The 13,802-nt window shown below is 36.4% G+C and overlaps 1 protein-coding gene across 1 annotated transcript in view; it reads right to left on the bottom strand.

Annotated features, from left to right (window-relative positions):
• The window catches only part of LOC129944078 (uncharacterized), an 81,325-nt gene extending 70,822 nt beyond the window's left edge, over positions 1–10,503 (bottom strand). Inside the window, exons 1-2 of the mRNA XM_056053251.1 lie at positions 10,490–10,503; positions 10,119–10,294 (exon numbers count right to left, since the gene is read on the bottom strand). Coding sequence (XP_055909226.1) covers positions 10,119–10,294; positions 10,490–10,503 — 190 coding nt within the window. The remainder of the gene's footprint in view (positions 1–10,118; positions 10,295–10,489) is intronic.
• Positions 10,504–13,802: the final 3,299 nt, after the last annotated feature.

Here is a 13,802-nt window from a genome sequence, read left to right as displayed (position 1 = left end):
TGTTTTATTTCCTGGGTCAGTTCTTGTGCGCAACGTGGATTTGACAACCTTGGATTCGGCAGCTCTTGTGTTCTGTTGACGATGTTGGCAAGTTGTTCGATAAGCTATTGGTTGGCTTTGAAGGATGACCATCAGTGTTGCCGGAAAGAAAAATTATAAGGTAGTACCGAAGCCAAAAAAGAGGAGTATTTTGAAAAAATAGGAGTACAGAATTTTTTTCCCCTTCAAAAATAAGCAAAGCCAAAAATGTTGTTTTTAACTTTATTTAAAAAAAAAATATTCAGTTCATAAAAAAAAAGAACAAAACATATGTAAATAAATAAATAAATAATTCTAATAACAAAATTAAGTACATAAATATCATTCATAGATAGCATAGTAATATTATATTATTTTTTAAATATTTGTTATTGCAATCCTATATTCTATTAAATAGGACTGGCTTTGCAAAAAAAGCAAGGTATTTTGATTGATATTATTTTGTATACGACTTCAGGAGTGATTTAGAAGGATTCCATTTACTACAATCTACTCCATTCAATAACTCCTTGCAACTCATAATTGCATTCAAAGTATTTACTTCCAATCTATTCCGTTTTTTATCTTTTATAAGAAAGAGTTGGGAAAAAACTCTTTCTGCTGCTGCGCTGCTGTGCGGAAGACTTAACAAAGAACTTACAAAATGCTTTGTAAGAGGAAAAAGTGTTTCGTTGAGTGCATTTTTTAAGAAAAATATTTTTGACCAAAATTCTTCTATTTCTAAAGAATTAGAAATCATTGTTTGATTAAGTAGAGTTCGCCCCTCCATATCAAGGTTTTTGATTTCATTTTTATCAATTAAATCAGGAATGCACGAAATTATTGCAGTTGAGCTTTCTGCTAAATTTAAAAGGTCAATACCTTGAATAGATTTCAAAATTTCATCATCGAAATCAATTCGTTGTGAAATTTGGGAACACAACGTTTTATAATATTCTCGGCAAACTCCTTTAAATTCCTTTACTTGATTTATTTCAAGTTTTTTTGTTTTAATAAAAAGTTCAGCCTTAGCCCCAACATATACAAGGTCAATATCTTTTAAACAGTCGTCATTAAAATTCGGATCAGATAGAAACTCGTCACGTAAAAACTCAGATTTAACAAAATTTTGTAAAATAGTTTTGTAGAAAGTTTTTATGTATGGCAAAAATTTGTGAATTCGGACGGACTGAGATTGAAATTCTAAGTTAAGTTGTTTAGTTAACTGAAGAACATAAGCTAGAAATAATAAATACAATTTTGTTGTATCATTTAGCTCTTCTTGAATTTTGTGAACAAGATCTAGGTTACTGTCAGAAGATTCAAAAGAATTCTCCAAAAAATAATGCAAAATTGCAGGCCACTGTTCTAGTGTTCTGGCCACAACCTGTTCAAGAGCTAGCCACCTAGTAAAAGACGTTTTTAAAATCTTATGTTTTTCGACGTTGAAATATTCTTGAAACTCCTTAAACTCGATTTGTTTCTTTGTGCTATGCGAAAAGTAAACATAGATGTTTCTTAAGAGAACCTCGATATTCTGTGGAATTTTTTTAGCTGCGGCTGATGAACAGAGATGTATTGAATGGCACATACAACCCAAAGTAAACATATTTGGATTTTGCTTTAAAAAAGAGATCGAACTCCACTTTTGTTGCCAACCATCACAGCAGCGTTGTCCGAGGCAAAACCAACACATTTTTTAAACGGTATTGAAAGATCATTGAAGCACTTAAATATTACGTTAAAAATAGATTTAGCATCAAACTCAAATAGTTCAATCAAGGAAAGAAATCGATCTCTAACTTTACCATAACTGAAATCAAAATACCTTACCACGACACATAAGCACTTTGAGGAACTGACATCAGTTGTCTCATCAATTATCACAGAAAATTTTTGTTTTTTTAATACATCCACTATATCACGATTCGCCTCTTCCAACAAACTTGACCTTATTGTTTCTTTGAGTTTTGATGTTTTAACCTTTTCATTTTTTTTAGTTGGTTCTAAATTTACTATATTTATGTTTGGTTGTTGTTCAAGCGATTTGAACATTTGTTGGTGGTTTTTTGATTTTTCATGTCTTTCTATATGCGCTTTGTTGTTTGTAAGTTTCATATTACAATACAAACAAAATGGCTTTTTGTCACTTTCCTTAAGAAAAGCAAAATCACCCAACCATCCTTGACGAAACATTTGGGTGCGATTTTTGCTCTTTTTTGAAGATGTGGTAGGTGTATTAACTTCATCAGCATCAGATAACTCAACGTCATCGGTTCTTTCGGCAGGGGATTCAGGTGATTCTTCCACCTAGGAACAGCAGGCTCATTTGGCTTTGTACCAGCAACAGAACACACATTGGCAAGAACTTCAGCAACTTTTTTCGCATTTACCTCCTCCACGGAGTCCAATTTGAGTAAATATCTATACAATATAAGTTTATTTTGAATTATTTTAACAGGAATTACAATTTTTAAAGCATTACAAACCTTTTCATTTTATTTTACTATTGCATAAAAAATCACGGACAAATAGAACAGCAGGATCTCAGGTCAATTTGAAAATAAATATCGAACTCACAGATGCAAATAGCATGAATCCAATGAAAAACAAGAATAAACAAGAAAGAGGGAAATCCCCTTTTAACGACAGTTTGCAATATAAAAGTGCTTCCAGATTTGCACTAAATCAATGAGATTTATTAAGGTCGACATTACACTTACACAAAAATAGGAGTACGAATGTGAAAGGAGGAGTACGGGAGTACGGAGGTGTTGAAAGTAGTACAATACTCCTATGGGAGTACTTTCGGCAACACTGAATTGACCATGTACCCCATTAAAAGGGCGCAATGAAGAACTCATATTTTAATATTAAAGTTGTGTGATGCTTGTTTTCCTTAGGCTGAGGTTAGCTCGCCGGACTCTAGGGTCGTTTCGAGAAAGCACGAAACTCGAGAAGAGTTGACCAAACTACTCTTTTCCAAATAAAAAGAATTAGATTTTCCTTTTTCCGATTTTTTTTTCTAATCCAATACGGCCAAGAGCCTATCGGCACCGGAAGGGTGAAGCGGAATAACTCAATAATACAATAATTCAGCAAGTGCCCATCGACACCGGAAGGGTGAAGAGGAATAACACAATAATTCGGCAAGCCCCCGGTGACACCGGAAGGGTGAAGGGGAATAACACAATAGTTTGTTGTTACTACACAGCAACAGCACGCTATGGAGCAACGGCCCACCGACTCTTAATAGAGAAGGAGAATATCGGGGGAAACTTGCGCTTCTGAATATGAAGCTCAAAACCTTTGATAAACTTTGGCAAGCAAGCTTCGCATTTCTTGGATCCATAAGCCAATTCTCCTGCAGGAACCAAATGTGAACTCTATAATGACGAACAAAAATATCGCTTGTATTTTGTTTTTGTATTTCGGCTGCGTATTGGTGTCACTTATTTCACTTGGTGGGTATGCAGATGGCGGTTGATTGGTTTCGGTCTTTAGTAGGAGTGTGACGCTTCGTTACAGTTGTTTCATTTCCTAGTGTTGCTTGACATTTTAACTTGCAATGATGATTTGTCTGATTAAAAGAAGTTATTTTGACAGGATGTAAAATGAACACTATCCTAAAATTATGAAGTACGATTGTATTTTCTGGGAACTCTCTTCGCAAAATCCTCAAAACTTTGCTTTATTTTAGTCTAATTATTTTTTGTCAAATTCAAAAGTTCATACTCAGCTTAAACTTTGCACTATTTTTTTGCAACTTTTTATTCTATTATCTTTCTTTGTTCTTCTTTCTTATATTTCTCTGCGTTTAAGAACTCTCTTGTGAACCTTTAATACTTTCATACAAAATCTAAAATTCCCAAATCTAGTTTAACGCTCTCACCTTATTTGTATCCCGCTTCTTGATTTATTATTTAATCAAAATAAACATTCCAAGCTCTAAAATAGATATCTGCTAAGGTTTAATTCCCACAAATACCATAAACGCCCAAACAAAAAATTCTGCAAAAGAAAAATCTCTTTTCTGCCGCAAAACTTATCCCGTAAAAGTGTGTATCCAACTTGTGTACCTTAACTCGACATACATAAAAGTAATCACCTTTTTTCAGTTTTTATTGAAAAAAAAAGGATTTCACCTACGGCGGCGCCATGCCACACCACCAACGGCCAGCGATTACTACTCCCTTGAGCTTCATTACAAGCAAAAAAAAAATGTTCCCACAAGAAAATAAGATTATCTACATCCAAGCACGCAATGAACTTTACCATCATGACCAGTGCAGCCACACGAACGTAACAACATTGCTGCTACTTCTTTCAAGGCCATTTATTATAAAGAACTTGCTGTATATGTTATGGTCAAAGGCTGATATCTTCTCATCAGGTTATGAATAATTGTAGCTCAGAATTAAGAAAAAATAATCATTTATGGAATTGTTACGTTTCAGAAAAATCCGTAGGTATAGGGAGGGGGACATTAGTCCATATTCTACTTACTCGTATTTGAAACTTGTTTCCCTTCTAATTGGAAGTTTTTTTTCGGACATTTTTAATATGCCATATAAAGTCTAAAACTTCAACCTGTTATATCAATTAAACTCTTTAAGCACTTAAAAGAGTCATAAGCCCACAAGTCTTGAAGGCCAAGGAAATGAGTCCATATTGTAGTTTTTGAAACTTGTTTCCCATCTTATTGAAAGTTTTATTGTAAGATTAAAGAAATCTTAAATCTCACATTTAATTAAGCTCTTTCCGCATTTACGAAAGTCATATGTCCATATATTTTGTAGGCATATTTGCTTGAAAAGAATGAATATGAATGCTGACTCTATTTCTCAATATCTTGTGGAAATATGTAGGTGAAAGAAATATGCAGAGGACCAAAATGGTGGTAGTGATGTTCGAGACAAACCGATATTTAAAGAGAAGGACATAAGTCCATATTCTAATTATTTAAAATTTGTTTCTTATCTTCTTAATTTTAATCGTTAATTTCGTACATCATACGAAGTCTGAAATATCGATCCGTTTGTGTTTAATTAAACCCTTTTTTTCAGAAAGTTTTGTCCTCAGATCTTTAGTCCCAGACATATGTTTATATCGTAGTTTTTTTTGACTTGTTTCCTATTTTAGTGGACATTTTATTATAAATTTTTGTAGGGCACAAAAACTTCACTTAGTTTATATTCAATCAAACTCTTTTAACACGAAAGTCATAAGTCCATCCATAATTATTTAAGTTCAGACCCTTGAAAAGAATCAATGTCAGCAAAAGTGCCTATCGATATTTTTCGGTTTCTGAGCCAAGGAGTTTTTCTACCCCTCTGATTTAGTTAGTATCCAAAGCTTGAGCGTAGTTTCCATCTCTGGGGTAATGCTCCAGTAATTTACACAACTCTCTTAGACAGTTATAATTTGTTTAAATACCTTGAAGACTGTAATACGTAATGTTTCTTGTTTCTTCTTTTTTTACTGTTATTTTGAAAAATTGTGGTTTAGTGAAATTGCCGGTCTTATCCCACCTCCCATTTAAACAATTCAACCATAACACTTGAACTTCTAATGTTCATCGGTATTACCGCGAGCCAAATTATGTTGTACTGTTGTGTAAAAAGATTTGTTCTTTGGCTGCACCACTTGAATGTGAAACACTTCACCACCCTCATTTTGATTACGTACCTCTAATGTGCTACACACACAGTGTGAAAAAGGAAAGGGTTTTAAATTCAGGATCATTGTAATGACGTTGAAAGAGTACATTCGCTTAGTACGGTTAGAGAATGAATCTCTGTACTTTGAATTACGGCAGAAGTAAGGCTCAATGGTTAACTGTTGAGCATTTCTAGAAGCGAAAGTATTACGTTTAACTATTTAAGAGTATGATTGCAAATGCGTTTTTTAAGGAGACCAGAGTCCGTTAAATTAAAAGTAAAAGAAGTTGCTGCAAGAACAGATGTATAGGTTTTATAGACTGATGTTTGTACCACTTATAGATAGTGGCAAAGCTGATGTATTTCGCTTTAATGATATCTAACAACATTTAATTTAATTAAACGAGATTTTGTATTACCCACCGTACAATTCTGTTTAGGTCAGAATTTAAAAAAATTGTAAAAAAGAATCAAGTCCAAATTCCACCACCTGAGCCTTATCAGCGCGCATGCCCCGACGGAAAAGAAGGATGACATTACCAAAGAAACATTCTATGAGCTCCTCGTCAAAACATATGAGCATTGTCCCAAAAACGATGTTAAAATTCTCGTGGGAGATTTTAACGCCAAAATTGCTAAAGAAGGTATCTTTGGTAGGTCAATCGGAAGACATAGCCTACACGACATCACATTTGGAAACGGATTCAGGCTTATCCACTTCCTAGCCGAGAAAAACTTGGTGTTGAGTAGCGCCAGATTCCCTCGCCCAGATATCCACACAGGTACTTGACGGTCCCCCGATGATCAACCATGCAACCCAATCGATCTTGTTGCTATTGACGGAAGACACTCCTCTAGCATACTTGGCGTTTGTACGTACAGATCAGCCAACATAGATTTCGAAAACTGCCTAGTTGGAAGCTATTAGGCAGACAGCAACCTCGAGGAGAAGATTCAAAGTTGGAAGACTGCAGCAGGAGGATACCGCCAATACCTTTGCCGACCGAGTATCAATACAGCTTGCGAGAAACCCTACAACGGGCGAGATTGTGGCAGCAAAGGAGGACACGATCTTCTCGTTAGCTCTAGGTCGACAAGAGAAGGGATGAAAACCGCTCGCTTAGAAGAAAAAAAAAAGTTAGGAAGTCGAGGAGATCCAGGGTTGATTTAAAAGGAAACAGGTGCGAAACTTTTATAGAAGAGTCAAAAAGAAAACAACGAGCCGCCCTGGAGCCTGCAAAAATAAGGAGATGAGTACTGTAGTCGAGACGCAGTCAATGCTTAAAATCTGGAGAGATCAAATTGAACCAGCTGCTTAATGGTGATAAAGTCAACGATTCCGCCAGCGAGCAGCCACATCAAACTCAATTGGTCGATGATCTAGAGTTTCACCCACCCGACCAGGGTGAGATCAAACTAGCCATCACCAGGCTGAAGTCGAACAAAGCGTTCGTTGATGAAGGTCTGCAGGCGAAGCTTTTTAAGTACGCTGGAGCAGATCTGGTAAGAAGCACGCACCAGCTAGTTACTAAAATTTGATCGGGAGAAAGCATGCCTGACGAGTGGAGCTTAAGCACCATCTGCCCGATCCATAAAAATAAGGTGACCGCCTTCTCTGCTTCAACTACAGAGGCATTAGCCTTTTAAACATCGTGTACAAGATCTTATCCAGCGTATTATGTGAACGCCTGAAGCCATTTACTGAGGAACTAATTGGCCCTTACCAGTGTGGCTTCAGGCCTGACAAATCTACCATCGACCAAATTTACACTCTACGCCTAATCCTAGAAAAGATTCAAGAACATAACATCGAAACACACCATCGTTTCATTGATTTAAAAGAAGCTTATGACAGTGTAGACAGAAACGAACTATACCGTACGACTTATCAGGATGACGCTGGAAAATGCTCGTTGCTGCGTCAAAATTGAAAGAGACTCAAACGAAACCTTTGAAACCACCAGAGGACTTCGACAATGCGATGCGCTGTCATGTAGCTGCTTCGATATTGTCTTGAAAGAGTGGTGCGCAACACCAATGCCAATACAAGTGGCACCATCTTTCAAAAATCCACTCAATATCTTGGATATGCAGATGACATCGACATTATGGTAAGAACCAAATGAGCAGTGACATGAACGGGACAAAACAAAGTATTTACTGTCATTAAATAGAGCCAATTCACACCGTAGACTTGGTCGAAATGTGACAATTGACAGGTACAATTGAGAGGTCGTAAACGAATTTGTTTATCTGGACACTGCTGTCATTTCTGCAAATGACATCAACGCGGAGATCAATCGCAGAATTACCCTTGCTAATCGCTTATCGTGGAGTACCAAAGAGACACTATACAAAACTGTAATCATCTCAGTCTTGCTGTATGGTGCAAAAGCAAGGACCCTCTTCCAGGCGGATGAAGGATCTCTTGGTATCTTCGAGAGGAAGGTTCTGCGTACGATCTCGACAAGCAAAGTAACATGTGGCGGAGATGATTTAATCAGGAGTTATACGAGCTGTACAGCGACTTTCCGCTGGTCAAAAAATTGCGTGTACAACGCTTAAGATGCCTAAGGCATGTTGAGCGAAAAAACATCGAAGCTCCAGCCCGTCAGGTATTCAACAAGCCTGAGGGAACAAGAAGCAGAGGCAGACCTCATATCCAGTGGAATGATCAAGTTGGGGCAAACGCACGTCAACTTGGTATTCGAATCTGGAGGCAGCAAGCTACAGATCGAGTAAGCTGGCGAAAGTTATTATTTGAGGCCCAGAAGCATAATGCGCTTTAGCGCCAACTAAAGTAAAGTAAGTAAATCAGAATTAGAAAAGCAACGTCCATTATATTGAATTCCTCAAAAACTAGTCTAACATAAACCATAGTTTTAGAATCTTATTGACATCAAAATCTATTTTTTTTATTTTAAACTCAAAACCCTTTTAAATCGTAAAACAAGTTACAAAATAAAACTGAGGAGCGAAATAATTAATTTGACAGTTGCAGTCATGAGATCATTTTTAATCATAAAAGAAAGTCGGTAGAAAAATGGAACCCTGAGGCACGCCATCATTTATATTGTGGATTTTAGACTTGAATCCTTCTAATTCTAATACAATAACAGATTTTCGATGGGACAGCAAAACCCCACACTGAATCAAATGCCTTTCTGTCTATTCAGAACTCTCGAAGTCCTTACTATCAGGACAAGGCTTTACATATATGTATATAAAAGGTATGCGGACTTTGAAAATGTACACAATATTTAAGAAGGTATTTAATATTCGTTACGTTAACTGTCGTAGCAGAAGAGTTGAAAAACGCTCCAAGAGTAATTCTTGCCATGAAACTTACATACTTACTTCATCGGCCTGGCCAATGAATCTGTTATCGTTGACACAACCACGGTGCAGTGCGGGATTCGTTTAACATGCTTCATTAACCTTTCTTGGGAGTTGGCCGACGCCATCTAGCGGGCGTCCTGGTATTCCTCCAGTGGAGACATGATTTTCTAACATAAATCGTACTGCCTAGGACTTTCCCTTCAGGCTCTCACTTTTGCTCATCCGTGCTACGTGCCCAACCCACCGGAGTTTACCAAGCCTTATATTTATGGCTTTATCAATTTCGAGGTATAAATTAGAATGATACTTCCTCAAAAATGAGGACAACCATTCCCCATAAGACTCTTTTCTCGAACGTTGATAAGAAATGAATGTATCTTTGATAGAGCACCGAAGTCTTGGATCTGGTACAGAACCATAGTCTTACACTGCAGGAATTGGGAATTTATGGTAAGATTTATCATGAAAGAAGCTCTTTTCAATTCAATTAAATTGCAGTTCAATTTTGGTATAAACATTGCAGGTACGCTCGACCTTAACATTCCTATCATATAGGAATAGTTGAGAGCTGTGAGACCCTAGGCCTTTGGTCTCTAGGAGCGGTGCCTTTGATTGTGGTCTTTTAAATCACTAAATTTGATTTGACGGCACATCAAGCACTGACCATGCATGACACACATGCCATGCCGCGCCTTATAAACGAACAAATGTAATTGAAATGTGCTACAAACAACTATAATACAGTACCCCACCACAACGAACCCTTGAGACTAATAAGTCTGTACCTTTCGGATTATGTTTGTTAGACGAACAAAAGGCACCGACTTTTATCAAAATGCGTAACATAAAAGTAATACGTAGGACTTGTATGTACGGTTTGTTTGTCTGGTTTGAAAAAAAAACGACGCTAACGGTGAACCAAGGACTCGTTACTTTAATGCAATTCAATTAGTACATAAATCACCATTATTCAGCGCCATCTATGTACATTTTATACACGGCGGCGTTGTTGGTTTAAATATAAAGCTATACCCTGTTCTACACATCATGCACATAATAATCTACCCTCATCATCCCCCTGATGATTTTTTTTTGACTTACCTTGTTGGGCTGTGCAGAGAATCCATAAACTGGACTTTGTGTATTTGGTAATGAAGGCGCCATCATCCTGGGCGTTAAAATTCGCCGTCCCATTGTAGTTGGCATTCGGAAGTTTCTCCTCGGTGAACAGCCATTGTGGACCCGCCAAAGCAGCTATGACTATGGCCACAGAGAAGCTAAGGGAATTATTAAAAAGAAAAAAGATTTAAAAAAATTAAAAAAGTTTGTTCTTTGTTTTTTTTTTAATATGTATGTAAATATGAAGGTCCGTGTAGAAAAATCAGGAAATTTCCGACATGCAAAAATATCACAAACCCTCAAAAACAAAAAGGACCTGGAAGGATGATGGTTGATGAATTCGTATGACTAACGTGTTTTTTTCCATTGCATCATATGTGGGGCCATCTATTGGCAATGTGATGAGGGAAAATAAGTTCTTTTATATTCTTTTTCTTTGTTGAATTTTAATAAATGAAAATATTACTCTGAAGGGTTTTTTTATGAAATTTAATTCACTTGACGATGGGAACAAGAGTCTAGAGAAACAGTGAGAGAGCACAGTTTATCATTTAATGTATTTTATTAATAGTTCTTTGGTTGGTTCCTTTTTTTCCCACCAGGATATTGAAGGGGGGAAAATAAGCTGGTTAAATTTTTGTTGAATTCATATAAAGTCAAAGTTCAAGTTCGGGAAATGTGGTGTTGATGTTGTATTTGAACTGGTGACAAGAAAGTTTAAAGCACAATTTTAATTTCAATTTAATAAGTTTTCCAAAAAATCCTCTGAGCATTATTAAAGTGAGAGACGGGTAGAAAGGAAGTGTCGGTGCAGATTGGTTTTTAAATGCTTGAATATTGCAATGACTGGGAAGAAAAGAGTGTGACAGAGCATTCAACATTCGTGTAGTACGGCTTAAGAACGAATATCTGTACTTGACTGTATGACCGACGTTAGACACTACGACGGTATAATGATGAGTATTCCTTGAGACGGGAATATTAGAGTTGAATCCCAATAATATCGAGATGTTCAATCTGATTGATACAAGTTTTTACAACAGTAAGCAGCATTGAGTTTTCGAGGCATTAAAATCTACATTTTTTTTGGTTACGCATTATCCATCCAATATTTCTTGTATTGAATGTTCTGAAAGGTGATTACTAATCTAACGAAGGAGGAATTTATCAAAATGGCAAGATAGAGAACTTAAAGTTGGCAGCACTTTATTAACTAGGGCTATTTTGTCAGCTGTCAAGTGATTTATTTAAAAGTTTGGTTTGACATTTTTACATAAAAAGGATTGATTCCTAAATAACGCTTACAAAATTTGCAAATTTATTTTTTAAATCATGGCTCTCTTAGGAATATGTATCGCACACTTAGTCCATTTTACGGACGGGCTAAGTTGAATATATACGTCAGCAAGCAAACGTTCCGTATTTGGAGTCTGTGTCAAAATTTTGTGTAGAATGAAATAATTTGAAGTCAATACCTCCATATATCCTCGAGATATGTGGTTTGGGAGACGAAAAATGGTACCCCGAGCGTAAGATTCAAGGGACCTTAAATCGTCAAGAAATGTGAACATTTTCAATTCAACAAATCAGACCAATGGGACTATGGGAAATTAAAAAATCATTCCAACAATATTTTCGTCTTTAAACGGGTGTTTTTTTAACGGTACATAACTTTTAGTTGGCAACATTATTTTAACTGGCGACAATTTTTTAGCTGTCAAGTGATTTATTTTAAATATATTTTGACATTTCAACATAAATAACTCTGAACAACGCTTCCAAATTGCGAAAATTTATAGTTCGCCTAGTTCATCAATTAAGCAACCTCAATTCTATAAGTTGTTGTTTTAAAAAAAAGGTGAAAAAGTCACACAGATCGTGCTTCTATTCACATTACCAAACTGTGAATTAGCCTCTAAGATCGTACAATTCTGCTGCTTGAGTATTTCTATGGGCATATGTCAAGTCGCTAGTCTATGCCGATACGTCCGAAACAATTAACCGCTTGTGAGACAACATAAGCCACGTTATTAGTCTAGACTGGTGCTCTTGCAACATTTTGAAGTCTCTTGAACAGTATTGAAGATGGTAGCAGTCACCGACTAGCTCTCGAACTGATCACATCGTTCTCCATCTGTCGTGTGCCTTTCTCTTTCTGTTGCTTTGCGCAAACAGGTATCTTCCGTTTTTACCGCTCTCCCAGTATTTTTTTTTTCCCATTACATTCGATTAATCTCCCTTTCCTTGCTCTATAAGTGAATTAAATTTAACATTAAATGGCCCCAGGGCCTGACAGGCCTGACGGGTGTCGTTTCAGGCCCCTTGACCCTGATTTAGACACCCAGCCAAGTAAAAAGAAAAAAACAAACCAAATCCCTCTTGATAATAGAAACTTCCCTAATCTCCCAACAGTGTCCAAAAAAAATAACCCAAAATTTGTTGTGATGACCTCTACAACGCTAAATAAACCACTCTCTTCACTAAGTCCCTTCCTCTTAAAAAAAGCAATAGATAATATCACAACAGAATATGAAAAAATATCTTTGCTTCGTGATAATAGCCTACTTATTATGGCCAAATCTCAATCAAGTGCGGATAAATTCCTTAAAACGAATAACTTAGCAAATGTCTGTACAGTGGAAGTTAAATTACATGACCGCCTAAATTCCTCAAAAGGCATTGCTTTTGCGCCATGCCTTATCAATGTTTCTGAGTCAGAAATCATTAATGAGATGAAAAATCAAGGGGTCATTGAAATTTATAAATTCATGAAAACTGATATTAATGGTAAGTCCACACCATCGGGATTAATGTTGTTCACATTTAACTTATTTAACCCACCTAAATCTATTGAAATTGGTTTCTATAACGCGCGCATCACTGAATACATCCCAAATCCCATGCGGTGCAAAAATTGCCAACTGTTAGGCCACACAACAAAACGTTGCAATGGCATAACCAAATGTGACGTATGTAGCCTTCCACCACACACCCCCGAAGTATGCACCCGAACAATGTGTGCAAATTGCTCTCTTGATCACTTGTCCTCATCAAGAGATTGTCCAAAATATAGACAAGCTAAAGAAATCTTAGCAATCAAGACAAACAATAAATGCACCATGGGTGAAGCCAAACGCTTGTATAAGGAAAGAAACCCCATAGAATCGTCTCGCTCTGTCTTATCAAACCAATCAAATATATTATACGCTGAAAAGCTGAAACATAATATTCCTCCACAAAAACCCACTCAACCTCTAGAAACAATAAAAAAAATCTCTCCACAAAATGCACTCAAATCACAACAAAATACAGAAGCTCTCTTAAACCAAATCAACTCTGAAAACATCACTGAACCCTCTTCTCTTCCACTTACATCACAATCATACACTGAAGCTATATTACCTTCAAATAATTTCTCTTTATCTCAGTTAACTGAATCTCAATCTCTTCTATTACAAAAAATAACCGCATCAAAACCACAATCCTCAAACTCAAACACATACAATAACTTCTCTAAAAACTCTCAGCTAACTCCCAATTTACCCCCGCAACCCCATATTTACAATAAAATCATAGACCAAACCGAAAATATTTCTGATAACGATGATGATGACATATAAAAATAAACTCTTTAACCAAACCTCAGACTCTGCGATTCGAAGGCTG

This window comes from Eupeodes corollae, chromosome 2, assembly GCF_945859685.1.
Source record: "Eupeodes corollae chromosome 2, idEupCoro1.1, whole genome shotgun sequence".
Classification (NCBI taxonomy): Eukaryota; Metazoa; Arthropoda; class Insecta; order Diptera; family Syrphidae; genus Eupeodes; species Eupeodes corollae.
This window is presented reverse-complemented; position numbering and strand designations above follow the sequence as displayed.